The 22,184-nt window shown below is 37.1% G+C and overlaps 1 protein-coding gene across 1 annotated transcript in view; it reads left to right on the top strand.

Annotated features, from left to right (window-relative positions):
- Window positions 1-16,717, top strand: part of RAB3IP (RAB3A interacting protein) — a 17,872-nt gene extending 1,155 nt beyond the window's left edge. Inside the window, exons 2-8 of the mRNA XM_010144688.1 lie at window positions 1,561-1,638; window positions 2,016-2,219; window positions 6,808-6,936; window positions 9,954-10,066; window positions 13,509-13,608; window positions 13,703-13,772; window positions 16,352-16,717. Of these exons, the coding sequence (XP_010142990.1) occupies window positions 1,573-1,638; window positions 2,016-2,219; window positions 6,808-6,936; window positions 9,954-10,066; window positions 13,509-13,608; window positions 13,703-13,772; window positions 16,352-16,434 (765 nt within the window). The 5' untranslated portion in view covers window positions 1,561-1,572 and the 3' untranslated portion in view covers window positions 16,435-16,717. The remainder of the gene's footprint in view (window positions 1-1,560; window positions 1,639-2,015; window positions 2,220-6,807; window positions 6,937-9,953; window positions 10,067-13,508; window positions 13,609-13,702; window positions 13,773-16,351) is intronic.
- The last annotated feature ends 5,467 nt before the right edge of the window (window positions 16,718-22,184 follow it).

The raw sequence follows: 22,184 nt of genomic DNA, 5'->3' as shown, positions 1-22,184 counted from the left end.
TGTAGGGAATAAATGAGAGACTGGTAAGGTACTTTTTAGCGTAAATACTTGTGTATGTTGCAGTGGGAGGAAAATACTGGGCAGGTATTTTAACTGTAGAGGATAAAAATACAATTATCAGTGAAGTTTTATATTAATGACACTTAATTTAGAACAATCTATCAATTTGTTAAAGCTATGTTTGAAATATAGTGTATGAGTAATAATTTTGTTTTAATTATTCAAAATTGTTGTGGGCATGTCACCTGAATTTTCTTTTGTGATTTGATTTCACTAAAAGGCCCTAACAAAACACAGTGGTGAGGTTGCTTGAGTTTTGCACTGGGATCTGTACGCCTTGAATTCGCGTTCTATACTGAATCTCACTAATTTCAGTGACCATATAAGTGGGTTTGCTAGAGCTTATATTAATGCATCCTAATGGAGGATCGAGAGTTGTTTTGCATATCTGGGTGTATATATTACATTATTATACTGTAATGGCACTGTAACATGCTTTGCTTTCAAAGGTGCATCACGAAGCAGAAACTGCATGGTCAATGTTAAATGTATTTGTACACATTGTATAAATGTGTATGTTCCCATTCCTGCATGTGTCTGTTGTTACTTAAGAGAATTTTACAAACCCATATGATACAGCGTGGTGTATGCTAGTGGGAGCCAGATCTTTTGGTATGATGATGTATGAAACTTTTTTGTTTTATTTATATAGCGTCCAGATATGTGCTAGGCGCTTTACAGATATGAGAAGGATCCTATCGCAAATGATTTAGTCAGTGGCACTGATCTTTCAATCTTTGTTGCCTTCAGTAACTACCAAGTAAGAACAGTGATTTGATCACAGGCACAAATTGCTGGATCAGAGCCTAAACAAATACATCATGCAAACAAAAGGCTTAGAGATACGAGGTAAAAGGATGTTTAAAAAATGCCCAGTCCTATGCTTTCTTTACTGGCTTAGCCTTGTTTCTTTACTTGGTTTTTCGTGCTTTTTCTATCCTACTTGAGAAATGTTTATTATTCCACAAACTGTTTTTAAGCTGTTGCTTTGTCTGTTTTATTGTTGGTAAGAATTTAGACTTCATAGTTGTTTGGTCAGTTCCTTCATGCAGAAGTTTACAGTTGACTAAAACTGGTTATTCTGGCTAGAAAAGGGAGAAGTTCTTTTGAATGTGCTACTGTGCCTGTGTTGCTTTTGTTGCTACTGGTTGAGTCTTTCTCTTGGGGGTCAAGGAACTTGACTTGTCAGCCACTGGAGTGTGACTGGAGCCTGGCATTCATGACAGGTATTGTTCCTGCTGGAGGAGAGGGGGGAGGGATTGATGAATCTGGGAGAAGAACCAGGGAGAAGAAACTTGGCGGTCCAGTGATGAATCCAAATGATAGGTTTGTAGGTACTTTTTGGTATGTAACTATTTAATTTCAGACTGTTGCAAAACTTACTATTCACGAGTAAGCTCTGTGAAGCTCTGTCCTTAGTTTTTACTGGGGTTGTGGTTTTTACTGGATCTACCTTGTGAATTTGTGTGAATCATTTACACCTGCTAAACATTTTTATAGGAAGCACACAAAATGGTTAAAGAAGCTAATGTCAAACAAGCTGCAGCAGAAAAGCAGTTAAAAGAAGCACAAGGAAAAGTGAGTTTTTTTCCAACTGGCTTGCTTTGTCTTTTCACATGGTTATAAAACTGAAGTGTGAATCCTAAAGATGTAAATGGACCATTACCTGTATACATTATTAAATATGTACTAAGTTCTATCCTCTGGATGTATTCTTAACTAACAGCTGTGGGCACAGCTGGTGTTTCAGCATCGTATCAGATAGCCGGTAAGGTGCATAGGAAGCCAGCATTGCTACAGTATGCAATTGCATAGGCATCTCTGTATTAGTACTGTTGGAAGACAAAGTCTTGATTTCAACCAAGATAACTGGAAATTTTCTTAAATGATTTAACATATTCATAGCCTAATACAATATTTCTGTCTGCTAATGAATTTATCCCCCCCCCTCCAAGATTGATGTCCTCCAGGCTGAAGTAGCAGCATTGAAAACACTAGTACTGTCAACTTCACCAACATCTCCAACTAAGGAGTTTCAGTCTAGTGGAAAAACTCCTTTTAAGAAAGGCCATGCAAGAAACAAGAGTACAAGCAGTGCTATGGGTGGCAGTCATCAGGACCTTACCATGATGCAGCCAATTGTAAAGGACTGTAAAGAGGTAACAGTATAAGGAGTGTGCTCTTTGTGCTGATAAGCTGGCTTTATTGCTTTGTTTTACTCACAGTAAATCTATTATATATTAAATATTCATGTAATACTGGGTATTCTAGAGATATTTTTAATTAATGAAAAAAATTTTTTCTTACATACCGATTGGTGGTAATTTTTCCAAGTCTTTTTTACCTTTAAAGCATTAACAGAAGATGAGATAAGATTTGAAATATTTGATTAATAATTTAAAGATAGGAATTAAAAAAAAATACAGTATAACAGAATCATAACCCCTGGTGTCTTTTTACAAAGTCCATCACTAAAAGTTCTTAAACATTTATAAATGTTTCATAGACTGTTACAGAAAAGAGGAAGAATCATTTTATAGATCAGTAACGGGTGAAGGAGGACAGGAAAAAGACAGAATCAATGATTTATTAGAGAACAGGAGGAGAGTTACCACTGGAGTCCCAGAGGGGCCTGTGATTTTTTTTTATCCACTCATAATTGAAAATGGGGAAATACTGCAGCGACAGGTTGGTGCTTGAGTCCTTGTAATGCTAGTAGCAAAAAGTGACTGAAGAGTTGAGAAGGATCTTAAGATACTGAGTGCTTAGTAGAACAGCAGGTGAAATTTGCTATCGAGGAATGAGGCATCTATGGAAAAAAAATGCAACTCTAGGAGACATGCAATTGTGAACTTAGAATTAGATGCATTGTACTGGGGAAAAAAAGTGGTTTTGTGGATAGTTCTCTGAAAACAACATCTCAGTGTCAGTGATGGTCAAAGACCCACAGAGCCTTAGGAGTTGTTAGGAAAGGAATAAATAGCAAAAGAAAAAACATGATACTGTTGTATAACCATATCGTAAATGTGTGCATTTATGCATGCAGCTATGATACCTTCATCTAAGAAAGGGCATAATGAAAATATGAGGAAGTGTGACATAGATGGTCAAACCTGTGGAAGTATTTCTGTGTAGAGACACTCGACTTAGACATAGGGGAGATGAATGGTGAACAAATATTAATGAGTTCTTGTAATAAGAAAACTGGAAGCTAAAAGGAAAATAATTTGCAGTCAGTACATAATGAAACTTTACAAATCATTTTCACAAGGCAGCAAGATAAAAAGTATAAATATGTTCAAAATGTAATGATGCAAAGTGAGAAAAGCCTGTCAAATTATATAGGAGATAGATATGACATTTGGCATAGGAAGCTTCTGTAACTATGGATTGCCTGAATTTAAGGGAGAAGATAAGGGAGACCTTATTACTCTCTACAGCTACCTGAAAGGAGGTGGCCATTGGCAGAAGGGTAACAGGCTAATTGGATCTTTAACGTGATTCACAGTGGCCATTTTTATACTTTTGTTTTGCCAGTCGTTAAGTGCGTTTATACAGCTTTTTACTATAAAACTAGAAAATAGAGGCATTTTCCAGTTTGTTTTATACTCGGGCTTCAAATTAAAAAAGAAAGCTTTACATCCTCCACAACCAATTTCAGTGGTATACAGGATGTTTTCTTTATTAAAATTGAATCCTTGTTGCCCCTCAGAAAAGGGAGAGGTGGACTCTAATTGCTTTGTAAGCATTACGCTGACGTCATGCCTCAGTGAAATTTGAAGTGTTGAGCAAGAGTGAGAGAGGGGAGAAATCTGTTTTGCCTCAATTTCTTGTGGACAGAAAGCGATGAATGTGAAGGACATGCTGCAGAAGGTCTGGTTTTCCTGATGTTTTTCTTTAATTCGGTCTCATTTTTGTTGGCTGTATAAGACAACACTCTGAGGCTGATCGAGGCTGCTCAAAATAGGTAACTGTTGCTTCCAGTGGCAGCCAAGGGAACCAGGTAGAAATACACAGATTTTCCACCCACTGGGTGGGTGCAATTTTCCAAGACTTCAGTCTCTCACTCTCTTTTCTGAGCAGGAGTATTTAATGGAATGCGACATGGGGTGAAGAAAGCAAGACTGTCTCTGGCATGGCTGTTACGACATTGTCTTAAGCAGGGGAAATATGCCTTCCCTACTGCTTTCATTACCGTGTGCTTTGTGGGTTTTGTTTATTGTTGGTCTAAGGTAAATGTTTTTGCATTTCTGAGAGCTAGGTCCAAGACCATAGTTCTGCCCCTTTCTTGCTAAATGTTCTTGTCACTGAGTTAGGTTACCCTTTGCATGTTGTTCTTATGATTTTGAGTGACTCATCTTCAAACGTGGGGCTGAGAGAACCCTTGTCCGGTGGTATGTAGTGTCCTTGCGGTGTGGGGAATGTAGCTTTGGACCCTTATGGAGAGTCTGCCGCTCGGAGCTTTGTGTTTTGAGGTGTTGGATGGAGCCGAGTGTAAATGCGTGTCAACTCTTAGGTTTCTTTGTGGAATGTAGAAAGAGTTAAAGTGGCTCTCTGTCTGCCCTCAATTGCAGTGGAGCCAGAAAGGTGCCAACACCCCAGAGAAATACTCCCTAGTGTGTGGGCGTACTCCTTAGGATAAGTAGACATGTAAAATTAATTTGGGTATTAAGGGGATTTAGGCAAGCTGAATAGCTGCCTGAATCTTAGTCAGTTCAGGTATCATCCACTCAGAGTAAACAGAGATAAATGCATCAGTGCTCTTCAAAGAGCTGAAATGTTTCTCTGATGTTGGATTTTACTGTAAAATCAAAACATTAATTTTTAAACTAGAATTATTACAATTGGGTGTATATTTAATTGCAGGTAATCAGAACTTTGATCTAGTGAAAGTGCAAGTAAAGGCAGGAGGAGATACACTAGTGTAATTTGGAAAGGAAGAGCATCAAGCTGTCTGTATTCACTGAGCAGTTTTTTCAAGGCAACTTCTTTATAAATTACAGGTAGGGTTGGGGGAAATTGTGTTAAATCTGGAAAATAACCAATAATAGAAATGCATCTTAATTTTTAGAATCGTATAGTACAAATAAAAAAATGGCTTTTTTTTCCCCTGCTGATCTCTCCTGGTTGAATTCACTTTAAAGCTAAACCTGAGATGGCTTTTAAGGTATCAGAAATGTTCCTTTAGGGATCAAGTTACACCTATTGAATTTCATTTGTACAATGAGGTTGGTGGCTTAGCAACCAGAACATTTATGGACTAGCTTAATTAAGATGGCAGTTCCTGATTGTACCTGAGTGTAAGGCAAGTAGCTCTAATGGAAAACAAATTTGCCAGTCTAATTTTTATAGATTCTTTTTCAAGAAAAAAACCCCAACAAAAATGACAAAAGAACTCCCAAAAATACGTATGTAAAAGAATGGCAGAGTGCTGGGAACTCAGAGAAGGGGTAACATATGGAGAAAAAACAAAGGACTGGAGTAGTTCAAAGCAGTGCACTGAACTTTTTAGTAGGAATAAAACTAAATTATTTAAATTTTTAGTGTGTTATGTTCCCTCTTCCATTGTCTCATATATACTAGTTGTTTTTAACGCTACAAAATTTTAAAATCACGTCCTGGCTTATCTTTGGCCTGCAGCATACATTCCTTCCTATAGCCGTAGGTTTGGGTTTAAGGAATATAGGTCTGGTGTAGTACAAGAAAGGGATTTAACAACTGGTTGGAGGGGAAAGATCTGTGTCAGCAGAATGTCAGAACCAGGCTAAGGATGGTTACACATCCCTCCGGGAACTGGTGTTAGGGGTATGCGTCATGTATGGGTTCACATCGTGGAGCAGTATTGATGCGCATGATCAGAATCTTTCTCAAGTAACCCTAAACCAGATGTTGTGCTTGGAGAGTACCTCGGAGTGTTCCAGCTGTTAGTGGGTTGCCAGCCCATGAGACAGGCTGTGAATTTTAATAGCGACCCTGAGCCAACTAGTCTGCTGAACACCAGACTGAGGAGGTGTTTTCCCACTGCTAAACCAATCTCAACATGGAGATGACAAAACAAGATGTTTTCAAAGCAGATAAAACCATCTCTGCCTAACAGACCATGTTCACTCCTAGCATGGTTTAATGGGTTTTCTTAACGTTCCTCCATTGACCAGAGGAACTGTGGGGAAGCAGGCTTATATATCATGCCCAGTGAATAACCTTGCCTTCCTGTTGTAGCATGGTGTAGGAGAGAGTTGGGGCATAAATATGAAAAATAAAGAACAAGAGTATAGTTTTAAATTGTTCAATTCATGTCTAGGATTGCAGTTGTTTTCTTCATATTTCTTTACTTCTCTGTAACTTGCAGAAATGGAGGTAGACTAAAATACTGTAATAAAGATACATCAAGAAGAAAATTACTTTTTTTGCTCTTTTTCTGTTAAACAATCAGTTGAGTTTTTCAAAGCTATTCTAGAAGCTAAGGAATTGGGGAGAGGTAATTAGCTTGTCCCTGGTGTGGTAACCACTGAATGCATTACCTCGGTGTCTTGAAAATGGTATGTTTTGATTTGCTTATATTTACAGACTTAGGAAATTAGATTTAAGATGACGCTCATAGCTAGGCTACTATAGCATTCTTTCACAGTGCAATGGAAAGCATTTAGCTTTAATGCTCAATACTTACCTGTGGATATTTGCAATATAATATAATAGACAATAGTGTGATAATTGCAGTACTAAAGTATGCAAATCTTTGTGTTCTAGGCTGACGTATCTTTGTATAACGAATTCAGATCTTGGAAGGATGAGCCTACTATGGACAGAACATGTCCTTTCTTGGACAAAATTTATCGGGAAGATATTTTTCCCTGTTTAACCTTCTCAAAAAGTGAGGTAATAAATAATCTAAATGTGGTCACTGATACTTTCACTTAAATATGTTACATGAAGCCAATAGACTGCATTTTAAATGTTTTCATATGAAGCGTAACTGTTTTTGTGTCATTAGAGTGTGACAGTTTACAGTGAAGTGCTGAAGTTTAGTGTGGAATGTTGAAATCATCATTTTTTCTTCACCATTATGCTATTCCAGATGTGGCCTTTTTAGGTCTACACCTTCAGATGTTACTGCTGTCGGGCAAAATCTGATGTTTGTGGGTTGTTTTTCCTGATATTTCAAACATTCTATTTTGTAGAAGTAGTGTCCTGTCACTGTCCCTTGTTTATATAGGGGGCAGTAGAGACTAATAGATTTAATTTTGTTTTTCTCTCATATCAATCAAAGCGGGCTACAAGCACAGTCTGGAGGCTCTCTTGAAGAGATGTCTGAGTGTTAAGGGTCGAGGGACCGAGGTAACAACTCCTCAAATTCCTTAACAATTCCTTTCTGTCTTGCTAGAGACAGAAAGGTTTTAAAGGGGAAGGAAGAAATTCACACCTCGGTCTGTGTTTGGAAAGCTGAAACAAACTTTTAATAAACAATATATCAACACGACTATTCACTACTTTACATATGTGCACAAACCCAGAAAAGAGAAAAAGGGGAAAAAAAAAACGAAGAAGGAAAGACTCAGATAAGCAGAGTTCTGTATGGTCCTTTTCAAGGTCAGTTCTCTGGGCAGGCATCCAGCGGCAAGGTGGGAGTGAAGCTTCCACCGGCTTCCAGGCGGAGCGCAGAGTAAAGTTCTGTCCGCGGCGAAAGGGAAGGGCCGGGGGGAAGGAGCCCCTGCACGCAGCAGGAAAAAACTGCGGCGAAACTCAGGAAAGCTCCCATCACAAAAGGGAGTTGGAGTCCGGATATCCTCACCCGATTCAGACAGTACAGGACCCACGGCAGAACAGCTCAGAGTCTGCAGTCCGATGCAGGCCCTCCGGTCTCGGTCTGGGTTCGGCCTGGTCGGGCCTGGTCAGGCCTGGAGGTCTGCCAGCAGGTCCGCAGCAGGAGCTCTCCTTCCTGCAGCTGTCCAGAAGCCCAAGAGAGAGAACAGTCCCCCGGCCTGCTGCTTTTAAAGGCTCCCAACGTAACGTTTCACCTGACCCCCTTAACCAATTAAATGCGGAATTATCGTATTTGCATGGAATAATTCTGTTTGTCCATTTCCCAAAACCAGGAAGTTTTAGCTCAAACCAGGACACCAAGTTACAAGAATTAGACTTTAGGATTTGATGTGATTCAACAGGGGTGGTTTGGGAATATGGTTTTAGATGAAATGAATTAAGAGACTTTTTTCCTTGTGTTATTCCCACACACTCTTCCACACAGAAGAAAGACTGTAGTTTAACCCATCCTGAGGATAACGTGGAACTGATTCCAGCTCCAACTGCTTTACTTAGTTTTTTGTTCTTAAGCAGCATTTACAGGCTGTAGTTGTGGTATCAGTCGCTAGGGGAAAGGCACCATATTCGTAGATCTTTATTAAAATAAGAATACCAAATTTTAAAGCCCTCACACTTGATATTTTTTTCCCCCAATAAAATTAAACACTTCACGTGGAAAATGCAGTCTTTTCTTCTTAATTTTTATCTGTTGTTTTTATGTGGTTGTTTTTCCCCATGCTTTTCATCTACTGTTACTTGCTGGCCATAAGCGTGCGTGATCTTTTAGTTAATTGTATATCAGTTCATTATAGTTGGTGTACAGCATCGTATGACCCTCTCCCACTAAAAAGTTGACTTGGTTACTATGGGAATAAAATTGCTTCTGCAGTATGTGTAAGTAGGCCATCCTGTTGTCTTTCTTAGTAACTTAATTTTGGTGGGTTGTTTTTTTCTGCTTCAGTGGTGATATAATTACTGCAGATTTGTATTTCCTCTTAAGGAAAGAATGAGGCTTCTAGCACTTGTCAGTTATATCAGTTATTGTTTTCACTTGAATATCAATAAACTAATGTGCAGTTAAACCAAACAATTAGTTACACACATTGTGATTTTGAATAATTGGAAGTGCAGTTACCTGAAGGGTCCAAGTATTACATTAACTCTCGGTAGCCTCGTGTGTAGTGTTTTGTTTTGCTTTTGGCAGATGACAAAGAGTATTTCATATGAACTTTTTTAATAATAACATTCTGGTTTTAAAATATTCAAACCACAATAAAAAATCGTATTTATTACTCAGTAGGAGGGACCTTTGGCACAGAATTATTTCACTAATAATGTAAATTGCACCTTTTCTAAAATCAACTAATGGCTATTACTTGTCCATACTTAAACAGTTGTCTTGGGCAAGTGTTGAGACCAGTCAAGTGAAGTGAGCATATTTCTAGTGTCTTATGATTGTATGTTTATAAAAAGTTCACATAAAAAAAAACTGAGGAAAGTCGCACTTTGTTTCACGAAGGTGTCTTAACTAGACAATGTTTGAAAGCAACTGGCTTTTCTATGTATTATTTAGTCTTATTTCTTTGAACACGTTTCTAAAGCTGTCTTCGGTTGAGAAACAGTGACATAATATTTACTTTTTTTTGCAAGATAAGCATCGTTTTTGTGTTTTTGTGTTGAAGCACAATAAAATTAGAACAATTTTTAAAATAAAGTTTTTGCCGTATCCAGTCTCTGACAAGAACTCTGTGAATACAAATGTATGTGCTATTTGGGCTTATGAGGAATGACTGAAAATACAGTTAGCATTTTAAACATGCTTGACTACATTCCTGACTGTAAAGGCAGTTATCTTGCCTCAGGGAGGGCAGGGTTATTTGGAGGGCAGAATTTAAACAGAAACGTGAAAATGGGACCTCTTGCTCATGATGAAAGCAAAATCTCATTTGTAATTGAATTTCTGTTTGGTGAGTTGATTCCCACCCCCCCAACCCCCAATGTTCCTGACTCTACAGAAGAAGAAATATGTCACTGTTTTGAGGCAATAGATAACAAGGAGCTGTTTTTAACTGCTTTCTGATTTTCTCTTGCAGTTGGCCTCAGCTGTTCTGGAAGCTGTTGAAAACAACACTCTGAGCATTGAACCTGTTGGCTTGCAACCTGTTCGATTTGTGAAAGCTTCTGCAGTTGAATGTGGGGGACCAAAGTATGTTAACAGACAGAGGGGGAATCTTGACTCGTGAGAATGGACTGAGAAAATAGCTATCAGCTGATCATCTCTGTCAAATTTGTGTATTTTAGACTTTATTTCCTAAAATTTTAAGACCTTAAGATTGCTGTTACACAATTTTATGGGGAAAGTAAGCAACTAATAAATGAAACTTTAAAAAAGGTTAGTACAGAACAAATCTTCTAAGACAAATTCCCTTTTGGAAGAGGTGTTTACTCCACTTATGATGCATTGACCACAGAAGTAACATTTACTTCTTTGGAGAAGACCATCCTGATACTTAAAACAGATGCTTTTGAACTAGGAAAGCATCATGAAAGGAATAGGTATTGAAGTAGTATAGGCTGAATATCAGACATCTATAATATTTGTGGCATAAGAAATTTAGGACATACATAGCAGAAGGACAAGGGTAGCTGAAGGATTTGAGAGGAGGTATATAATGTAAGTACTCTGAATTTGATCAGGATTAATGTAACGAAGTGAGAATGAAGGTGAAGGTGAGTTTAAACCTAAACCAGGAAACATGCTTGAATGACAGGAAGGTTATTTTAGAAATTTTGGAATGGTCCTAGAGGAATCTGAAGCAAGGCTTTTTGTCAGGTACTGATACAGACATTAAAGTTAGGTGGGAGGGACTTGCCTGAGGCACTGGGGCTTTGATGGATGTGGAGGAAAAGAAAAGGATTTGTAGTGTGCTTTAGTGTGTGTGTCAGGGTTAAGCAAGCAAAGTCAGAGTTAATCTGGAGCTTCCAAATCTTGAGAAGGCCTTGACATTTCTGCTGGAGATATTTTAGACAAGTTGACAGTTGTTTTGACAGAGATCAATTTTCTGGTAGGAAACTTGCATCAAAATTCTCATATTGCTTGTAAGATTTTTTTTTTTCTTCCTTATCTCTATTTATTTTTAGTTTCTCTTTTTCCTCTGGTTTTGATTGGAACAAAATACATTTAGCATTCTTCAAAATTTTTTACTTTCTCTTTAAGGAAGCTGTATAAAATTGTGTTTTATGACTTAGTCTTTTATCCTCTCTAGTCTAGAAAATTCAGGCATTCATACATTCTTCAGTGTGCTCTTGTCACCACAAAACACACTCTTTGAGCTGCAACAGTCCCTCCTCAGAAAGGCCCAACACCCACCAGTGGAGCTTCTCAAAGGGTGGTGATTTCAAGTCCGAGATAGACCACTGTGAGCTCTATTCCATGAAGGCCATAAAGCATCTGGGCAGCCAGAAGCTACTGAAACAAGTCATGTGTCATTAAAGAGCAACTGGCAAATTGATTTAGAATCATTGTTGTTGAAACAACTTCCCTGCTTCATGTGGTGAAATATTTACTCAGTTGTATCATTTGTAACTTCCATGAGATTTTAAACCTGTTTTCTCCAGTGTAAAATAAATTTTTAATTAGAACTTACATAATCCTTAAATAGTTGACTAGGTATAGGTTAACCTTTTGAGACAACAACGCACACAATGTAATCTAGTTAATTTAAGTGTCTCAAAAGGCCAGGCATGTGCCTTTCTCCTTTTTTCTGCGCTGTTATGTAGCAGCAAAACATTTGTGGTATTGCTTGTAGGTAAGTAATAGGTGAGGAATATGCAGTATTTCAGTGTAATTTGGCAGCAAATGTGCTTTGCCTTATATATGATTACTGGCACTGAATGGTAAACAGGTGTTTCAGTTTTCACTGAATCAGAACAGCAGTTTCACATCTTTTATTTTTATGTGGCACTTTTATTGATACCATGTTCTTAAATAGGTAACGTAATATAGACAAACTGTAAATAAATAAGAACAAAAATTAGAGTAATGTTTTTAAAGGATCAATTTTATAGTACAATTGCCAGGGGGATGGGGGAACAGACTTACAAAATAGCAGGTAATAGACCAATAGCAAAATAAGGAGCAGAAGGTGGAGAGCTGTGATAATAACGAAGAATAATTCTTAATATACAGAAGTTACTGAATGGTGCCTGTGGTGATGTATAGTAAGTGCTGCCTTAACAAAAGACAGCTGGGTTTACCCACAGGATTCAAATAATTGTCCCCATGGGGAACAAAGCACTAAGCTGCATGTGTGCTGTATAGTGCAGAACTGAGTCATTAGTAGTACCTGTCATGCCAGCGTTTAACCTGGTGTGATGGAAGATAACATATAGCAGGTAATTCTATAGCCAGAAGGAAAAAGGGCTTTAATTTCCAAGCATTGAAAGTCTGTCTGTCTTCCCACAAAAGCTTGACTGAAATTGCGATCAACTTGCTTCAGCTACTATAGGATTTCTTGGATCAACGAACTGCTGTCAGTCCTCATAAATTGCTGTGGAAAATCATATACACTTTTCAATTTTCTCCTGTCTTACGTGGTTCTGTGGATGAGCTGCAGGCTATTTAAAAGGGCCTCTGAGTCCCTGCTTAGAATCACAGTAGCTTAGTAATTTTGTTTCACTTTAGAAAGGCTGCTTGTTCTTAGATTCCCTCATTTCATGAGGTAGAAATGGAAAGAAGAGCCAGCAGCTTTTAAAATCAGTGAAACAGTGGATGCCATGACAACTCAGTTCATCCGAGATGCTGCAGTGTAGAAATGCCAAATAAATAAAATTCCCATTTTAGTTAAATGTATTAAGGTTGTATTAATGGCCATTTAATTAAGAAATTCAAACTGTCTATTTCTAAAGCGTGTTGGGAGAAAAATTTTTTAAATTCTTTGTTTTTTCCTGAATTGTTTTCTTTTTTGGCAAGAATTCATGGTGACTACTGACCTTTCCTTGTTTCTGAATACGACATACTTGCAATACACAAGAAGTAGTAAATTAGATTTTTTTTTTTGTAATGGTAATGGAAAGTATTATTGCCAGACAGCCAGTTTTCCTTTGTCCCACATTTATATTTTATGGTCTGAATGTAAAATATTATTTCAGTTTGGACATAAATGCAAATCTGGTCTTAGAACGCATCTGAGAGAGGCTTCAGAGAACTGACTGCTATTCTGTAGGGCTGATTTTTTTTTTTGATGATGAAATGCAACATCAAGCAGATTTAAAAAAAAATCTATTTAAATGTTGGCATCAAGTGGTAATTTATTCAATATTTATTTAACATAAGAAGAGTTAATTAAAGAAATCCCACTATTCCAGAGTTGTCAAGCCAACTTTAATTAGTGAATACGTGACCAGAGCTGAAAAAACTTTTAAAAATCAGAAATGCATCATGATGTATCAGTATTGAAAGAAAATTAGTCCTTTTGGGACTAAAATAATTGACAACATAATGTGATAATTGCAACTTGTAAAATGAAGGCAAACACTTGGGTATCTGTGCCAGTATGAAGCAATTACATTAACACCTTAAACACATGCAGCAGTTTAGACATTAATGTCAGATTTGTTTATTAAATTGTACAAACTTTGTTTTGTAGGAAATGTGCTCTCAGTGGACAAAGTAAATCATGCAAGCATAGAATCAAATTAGGAGATTCAAGCAGTTATTACTACATTTCTCCTTTCTGTCGTTACAGGGTGAGTAGATTTACTGTGATTTTGGTAGTTTAGTTATGTTTTCTCTACTGTTATACAAAATTATATTAACACCATTATTTTTGCATGGGTTCAGATCACTTCTGTGTGTAACTTCTTTACATATATTCGATACATCCAGCAAGGACTGTTGAAGCAGCAAGATGGTGAGTAGGAGATTATATTTGGCATATATAATTAGAAATCTACGTAGTGCATGCACCCAGAAGTTACTGTCTGTGCACAATAGCAATGAGGTGACATTTCAGGAAAGCTGTATGTTGGTAGTCATTGTAATTATGAGAATTTGATGATATTCCACCCTCCAATAAAGTTACTTTTCTAACAACAAATTAAAAATATTTAGTCCATCTAAAACCCCCTTACATTACTGAGTAAGAAACATTATAAAAAAAGATTGTGTTGTTCACAAAATGTGGAGATATTTTAGACCAAGAAAACTTCAATTTGTTTTGATTCGGGCCATTTTTTTCTTCTTGGTGTTTTGGTGTCTTCTCATTGTGTGCATTAAGAATTCTGAGAGCTGTTCTTGTCAGACTATCTTTCAGGGAGAACTGGCAAGGATGACAATATTTTGGGTTAAATTGAAAAAAAAAAAAACCAAACCAGGAAACCATAATGTAATCATTCATCTGAGTGCAGCTGAGAAATGAGGCCTTGGTTGGTGCTGTGGCATGGCAAAGCCTCTTGATTAGGGCACTAGTTACAAATGGCCTGATTACCCCCCACCCCAAAAGGAAAATGTGGTTTTCATTGCTATTGCTTCAGGCTGTGGGTTTTTTCCCTCATTGTTACCCGGTTGCTTTGTTCCTGTCAGAATATTCTATTCTAACTCTGTCTGCATAGTGACTTGGAAATTTGCTTAACTGTGCTGTTTGGTTTCAGTATGTGCATATAAAATAAAATGGTTATGAAAATAGACACACTGTATACTTAGTTACTTAATTCTGGAATTTAAAAATAAATTGCATGTTGGAGTTGTATTTTTTGCTCTTCACTTGCAAGACTATTTTACCTGTTTATCACTATAAAAGAAAATCATGATGATTTGATTGTGTTTAAACTGTACACAAGTTATTTAATTGTATTTCCTGTCCAACCTTTAGTCCAAGGTTTTTTGAAACAGACCGTATCACTTAGACTCCTTGATTTGCTAAGCAGAGATAGTGGAAAAAAAGGACATTAGTCCTCTGTCAATAGTTAATTAAAAAATAGCTTTCACTTTTAAAATTTTATACTTTTAATATTGTTGCATTTTTGAAAGAAGAGTGAAACAAAATTCTAATGTTTATGGGTGTGTGTGCTTCTCATTCTTCCAGTCTTCAAGTCTGTGTGGGTTTACTTCTTCCTGAATTTGGCTAGAATTAGCCCCACTTTGATCTACTTCACCTATAGACATCTCTGCTGATGTTTCCCAATTTCAAGAGCTCAGTATTTTAGCTACACCCAAATGTTTTGTTTCCATTTCTAACCTGAAGTACTCCTGAGGTGATAGACTGTTTTTACAAAAAAACCAAACAATGCTGTTACCTTTCATTGTCAAAGGGATTCTTGGAATTTTCATGGAATTCATTAGAAATTCACCTAATTCATACAATACATTGTTTAATAAAACCCCCAGACTTTACTGATTTACTAACATGGCAGAAGATCTTGAAAATGTATAACTTAACTATAAATCAAATTAAAACTTAAAGGCTTTTACTTTAACCGGAAGGACCTATGTATAGTTCCACCTAAAATTGCTCCACTTTGCTATTGAGGCAAATAAATTAAGTTAATACTTTTTCCATCAAACAATGAAGTATTTTCAGCATTATCAGAATTCTTTATTCTTCACAAAAAGTGCTTTTATACTTGAGTTTTTCAGCTCAATTGTCATCTTTACTATTAAAAATGTAGAATTTGCATCTGTAGCTTTATTTAAATATTTTAACAATACCTTTACAAGAATGTAGGCACTTAGAATAATTGTCTCCATAATGCGTTACATGTATTATCCACTTATGCGCCATATAATTTTTGAGACTTATAACAAAAGTGGTTCTTGAAATATGCTAGGGAAGACCTTGTGCTTGTTGCTTAGGTTAATCTTTGTAGTCATTGTACATCATGATCTTGACTGCATGGAAATTATTCTTGTTTTGAATAATTAAATCTGTATTGCTGTGGCATCTAGAAGCTTAAGGTATGCACTAGGCTCATCAAGTTGACCAAAATACAGGTGAAATTAAAAAAAAGTCTTTTTCCTCCATGATTTATTGTTGCTGGTAGATTACTGGTAGAAAAAAACAGGGAGGAAGAAAAATTACAAATGGAAAAATTGTAACAAAATTACAGATTCTGGGATGAAACAATTCTTACCCAGCAAGTTCTACTTTTTTCTTGTTGTCATAATTTTACAGAAAAAGAGTCAAGGGGAAGGGCAATTAAAATGAGGAACTGCAATTAATTGAAGCTGACAGATAATACTGATAGTGTTGTTTTTTTATTCTCCAATTTAAAAGTTTCTTATAGGACCATCATTTAGAATTTTCAAAATAAATACTGTTGTATTTTGTCAAAACCAAGCACAAACAGCCCTCACACATATTAATTCTTGTTTTACTAGATGTTTGTTTCTTCTGAAGATCCCCTAAACTGATGTACAGTGAGGCAGCCTGTATGTATCAGTTGAAATGAAATACAAACTCAGTGTGTTTAATGGTATTTCTGTCTTTTTTAGTGGATCAGATGTTCTGGGAAGTTATGCAGCTGAGAAGAGAGATGTCACTAGCAAAACTTGGCTATTACAAGGAAGAGCTCTAAATCTTTTTATTCTTGCGCGTGCATGAACATCATCGAATATACATAACTAAAACTGCTGAATCTTTTTTGTCACTTGATATTTATTTCCACAAAGTGGGTCCAAGATCTTTCTCCTTTTGCAGATTGCACTGAGAAGTACTGTGATTGTTTTAGACTGACCTATCCTGTATATGCGTACATATAATACTTAGTTGACGAAATGTGGTAAGCACTTACAGGTGTATTAGTGATTGTACTTTGCATTTAAAAACAAAACTTCTGATTAAAGTGTTAGTCTGAAGCAGTGTCTGTCTTCTGTTCTTTGTGATGCTAAATGATGTGAACCTCTCTGATAAGTCATTCCAATATGTAGAACTGAGATGATTTTATGAAGAGGGAATAAATGCCTGAGGTTTTCTTCATTGTAGTGTTTAGATACATGTATGTGTATCGCTCTGTGCTTGAGTTAACAGACAACTGGGACAACTTGGAATTCTTCAAAGTGCTGCTTTTCAGTATTTTTAATTTTTAAAACCCTGTAAGAAGAGAAACATATATAGCAAAGAGTCAACAGCATAATAAATCTGGGTATATTCTCGCTATTTCAACTATCAAGGAACAATAAAATTACCTTGGTCACTATAGTTAGAAATCTGTCCTAACCCCTTTCTGACTACTAAAAACTTCCTCTTCTCAAATTTTCTTTCATTAGAATTTTCATTCCTTTAAAGGACTTTTTCCTCTTGCTTTTCTGGGATTCCCAGTTTCCAGTGTTTTATACATTACAGCTGTCTTTTGAAACTGGAAAATATCCATTATGTGATTTCTTTAACATGATGATTTCCATATAATGTTATCAGTTTCTCAGACACGTGATTGGCTACAAAGAGAACCCTTTGGCTTCAACAAGAAAAGCATCTTCCTTAAGAAGTGCTACTTTAAGTTCAAGTGGTCTTTTTTCCTGGGCATAGTCTTAAGCTGAGAGCAGGTGGTTGATGAGGTTACCAGGAACATAGTTGTGGGTATATACTAGGCTTGCTTTGTGAAAGCCCTATTGGAAAAACCCTAGGACTTGATCATGACAGCTGTTTATCAATTACAGGTGAGTGCTTAAAGCATTGGCAGGTAAACAGACAAATGTCAGACTAAAGGTAAGTTTATAGAGTTGGTTCTTTACCAAGAAGCTTCTCAGTGGATACAGATTTCTTTGATGCTGGACAAAACCAACACTATTCATCGCTGTCTTATTGAAGTCTTCTCTGGTTTTACAAAAGTAAATAGAATGAGCAGTGGAATTTAATACCATGCTTGTGTTACTGGCACATATATGTGCTTGAAAACACTTTTCAAGCTTTGAGCAGGCATTTAAAAAAAAACTGAACCTAAATATTTTACTAGTAATGGAGTATGTCCAGCCTGGGCTATTTCAGTACTGATGAAATATTTTTGTCAATCTCTCTGTCTCTCTGTACTAGTTCCTACTGTAGAGACCTGGAAGAATTCTATTTTTAATTGTTAAAAGATTGCTCATTATTTCAGTAATGCCAAGGAAGTCTGGTTTTACTCACACTCAGAAAACAAACTCTGTTTGTGTTATGTTTTATGTTAGGCTCTCAAATGCTTCCTAAATGATTGTTAATCCTTAGTTTATGTAATGAAATCAAGCTCTTTCCAGGGTTAGCTAACAGAAGGTAAATTATAACTGGTGGCTGCTACTATTCTGCCTTAATCCTTTACAAGTGTTGCTTGTTCAAGCAGAGAAGGGTCCTTTCCGTACATGATAGCGTCAACGCATAAATGGTAACTAATGTTTATTTTGCTGAGATGATTTGCTTGTCTTTGGGGCTACGCAGATGTACCCAGTGTATCTCAGTGGTAATGACTGTAATAACATCAACATCTTGTAAATACTGATCAGCTTGCTTCTTCCTTCAAGTCCCATCCCTGAAATTTTTTAATATAAGTTGCTTATCATGAGAGACCCATGTCACTGCAAGTGTCTGGGGCTTGTAAAGATTGCACAACAGTTACTTGTCTGGTGAATTAAGAAAATGGCTTTACGCCAGATTTCTTGGCTTCATCGAAACTTGTTCATAACCAAATGCCTCTTGCAGATATGCCTACTCAAAACATCCAAATATTTTTCTCCTGTGTGTAGGGGTGATGCGGTAATTTTCAATGTACAAAGAATAATTTAAAGTGAAATAGTTTGCTACAAGACTTAAATGACCTTTGTTCTATGTTCAGCTTTCCCATATGTTTTTCAAAGTTACCTTAGATGAAGTTTAACGTGTAATTTAATTATTATTAATAATAATGTAGGAGTTCTTCCCTATAATCAAAGTGCTGAGATACAGTTTTTTCTAGAGCAGTTAGCCTGACACTCAGCTGCTTTAATGAGATAGTACGCTCGGTGAAACCATTGATGACTTTGCTCTTGCCTTTTGGCTGCTGTTGCTTTCATCGGTAGCATTAATTGCATCACCTGTGTGAAAGTACAGAGACAAGATAAGTAATTTTTATTGCCGCATTTTTGCGCATGTGTAATTATGGTTAGTATTGGGACCAAAGGTCCTTAAAACAAGAACATTAGACATACTGATTGGAAGAACGCGCATCACATTCATCTTGTCTCAAAAGCCTTGTTGGATTCTCCTTTACGTGTAGCAGAGGTTAAGTATAGCCCTGGCTGTAGTTACAGAGGAATGAAATCAGCTGGGACAAAGTCATGGAAACCTCCGAGAAAACCATGAAGTGGTTCTTGGCACTTTTATAATCATCCAGAAGGGAGACGGTGCATTTTTCTCAGTTGGACTCCTCAAGGAAAGCAGACGCTTCTACTGGCCTTTCATGGATGTGGTGGGAGAAAATGAGGCCTTGCAGCAATTCTTTGAAGGTAAGAGTCTAGTTTTAAAAGACAGTCTTAACAATTTTTAGTGGCAGTAAAAATACAGTAATTGTTTGTGCTTACTTGAAGAAAGGAAGAAGAAAAAGAGCCCTGAAACTGAAAGCTCTGTTTACACAAAGCCGGACACTAGTATATACACAAGTATAAGGCGCTACCAGAATGAAACTGTACAAATGGTACAGATGTGCTGCAGTGCCTCTTTCTTTGTGTTTTGACCAGAAGACCAAAGGGAAGGTGGACCTAGCAGACCCCGCAGTACTGACATGGCGATTGCCAGGAAGTAAAACGGGGAAGTGGCTGGGGTCTCCTTGCAATTTATCACTTCTGAAATCTTAGTGCTTTTCATGAGGTTAGAGAGCTCTCTCCCTGCTCTGTCATACCATGTCAGATTAAAGAGGGTTTTCTCTCCACTAGCATAATTCTTCTGAAATTGATTATAATTGGTAAAATGGTAATTGTGGCAGTATCCTTAGGATCCTTCTGAGAGGTTGAACTCAGATTTTTTGGTCTCTTCGCTGGGATCTGTCCTGCCTTTTCCCCAAAGACTCTTTACCTTCAAGCAGGTCCCATTAGTCTTCTGCCTTTCTTTTCTCACACTATTTCTAATAGAAACCATAATAAAACTGCATTTCTCAGGCCCTGCCATAACGTGATTAGAATGGCTGTGTAAAGGCTTATGTATTTTTTTTTACTCTCTTACTAAATATTTTCTTTCTCTTCCAGTTTACACTTTGCTTTTTAAAAAAAAAAAATTAACCTTTTTATTCCAAGCTTCTCTTTCTGTATTCCTTCTATGACCTGTGCAGGTGTTCCTACTGATGATGCTGATCTCAAAGTAACTTGGAAAACTACCTTTTCCATTTTGGATAGTGTGGACAGTTTTTGTTTCCCTGCATTTAACTTTCATTGTGCTAAATAAGTGATATTTTCTCTCCTCTTATTTTTTTTCCTTGCGCTCTGGCCTTGGTGAGAGCTGGCAATTATAACTTTTGTATTTTAATTTCAAACTAGGAAGTTAAAGATCTCCCAGCACTGGTGAAGAAAGTGTATTTAAGGCAAGACGTTTAAATCAGTGAACCACTATCTAGGGTTGCAAGCCTGCAAATTTGTGTACAGATGTTAGGAATTTCTGCCATTTTTAAGTTCGCTTTAAATCATGGAGATCAAAAGCTAACAAACTTTGTTGGCCTCACCTTCAGCAATATAATGTTTGTTTTTTATCACGCTGTTTGTTCAAGTACTGCGTTGATAGCTGTTAAAATAGTTTTGGACATGAATTATATATGAAAAACCCTCATAATCAGAGATTTTTTTAGGAACTGACTTGGAAAACAGGGCCTTCTAGGGAGTATGGGATAGGTTCTGTTGGCTTTTTGTCAGTGATACTTCGATTTTACCTCTATGGGCTCTTTAACTAGAATTAGTTATTTAAGTCTCTTTAGGAGGTAGTATGGCAGAACATCTGTCTGGGCCAGCATGAGGAGGAGAAGCCCTGTTGATTCCATTTAAATGCAGGAAAAAGGAAACATCTTGGGAGGTTTTGTTCCTTTAGTAATGCTGTGTAGCACTAGAATATGACAAAGGTCTGCTAACAGCATGCAGTGTGCAGTGATGCTCTTAGACGGCTGAATGTCACTATCTGAACACTGAGATTAGGTATGTGTCAGGGCTAGAAGCGCTAATGATGCTTTGATTCAGCATGCAGTAGCTAGGTTGCTGTTAAGCCATAGGGTAACTCTGAAAAGGGAGCAAGCTGATTTAAAGCAGGGCTTGCACTCTTTTTCAAGCAGAAGTTAGCTTCACTGAATGTAAGGCCGGCTTTAAGTGATGGCCTTTCTCCGGCTTAGCACTACAGCTTGTGGGTTGGCTTTAAAATGCCACTTCGTGAGGCAAGAGCAATGAACTCGTAATTCTAATTTAGTGGCCTCTGAGATGAGTCATAGCAGCCTTAGAACACTGTCTTTTCAAGGCTGCAAAAAAGCTGAGTCCTGCAATATCAAGTGGAGAATGCTGCCACTGAGGAAGTCTTTGCTTTGTCAGTTGTTCTGTTTTGGCTTCCAAATGCATCAGCTGGCAGCTAAGCCAGCTGATAGATCTATTTTATAAGATTGTTTGAAACTCATGAGCAAAAAGGATCCCATTTTCCCTGTTGCTTTAGTTCTTTACAGTGCATTTTTGACACTCATTAGTAAGATAAACTTGCGTTTGTAATAGAGAGGGAACAGTTGGAAAAAGGAGGGGTTTGCCAAGGAAAATGAGATAATGTTTGTTTTCTTGCCAAGCACTACTTTCGTAAGTTAATAGACCTCTTAGTTTAGATATGACTGACGAGTATTTGACCTTGGCTTTTTCTCATTCAGGTAAATGTTTTTTCTCTTGTGTGGCTCTTCTGGGAAATTCTTGTCTGTCTTTCTGTCTCGTTTCACTCCCATGCTAGAGGTTTCATCTTTAATGCAAGTTTTTCCTATGATTTCTGTTGAAATTAGTACTTTTAATTACAACATCTGTATTCTAGAATCAGTAACTTCCTATTTGGAAGAGCTCCTGATCAGCTCTTGTGCCTGTCTGTGTGTAGCAGAACAATCTATTCTTGCTGACTTATCAATGGGCGGAGAAACTGGAATGCAGGCCAACCTAGTTACACTGTTAAACTTAGTCTTTTTTTTGTTGATGTTGGAAGGTCCCTTGAGGTGTCTGAAATGTGTGTGTTTGGTCTCAGTGCTCTCTGTGATCTAAGGAAGTCTCCTAGTGGAATCATCACCTCTGTATACTCATGCTCCTGCATGGATAATATGGAATACAGAGCTCTTCGTAAAAAAAAAAAAAAAAAAAGACAAAAAACGACAATGCCATTAAACAAAAA

The sequence above is a fragment of the Buceros rhinoceros genome, unplaced genomic scaffold (assembly GCF_000710305.1).
Source record: "Buceros rhinoceros silvestris isolate BGI_N320 unplaced genomic scaffold, ASM71030v1 scaffold28871, whole genome shotgun sequence".
In the NCBI taxonomy this organism is placed as follows: domain Eukaryota; kingdom Metazoa; phylum Chordata; class Aves; order Bucerotiformes; family Bucerotidae; genus Buceros; species Buceros rhinoceros.
The sequence above is the reverse complement of the archived record's forward strand: the minus strand, read 5'-3'. Positions and strand labels throughout refer to the sequence as shown.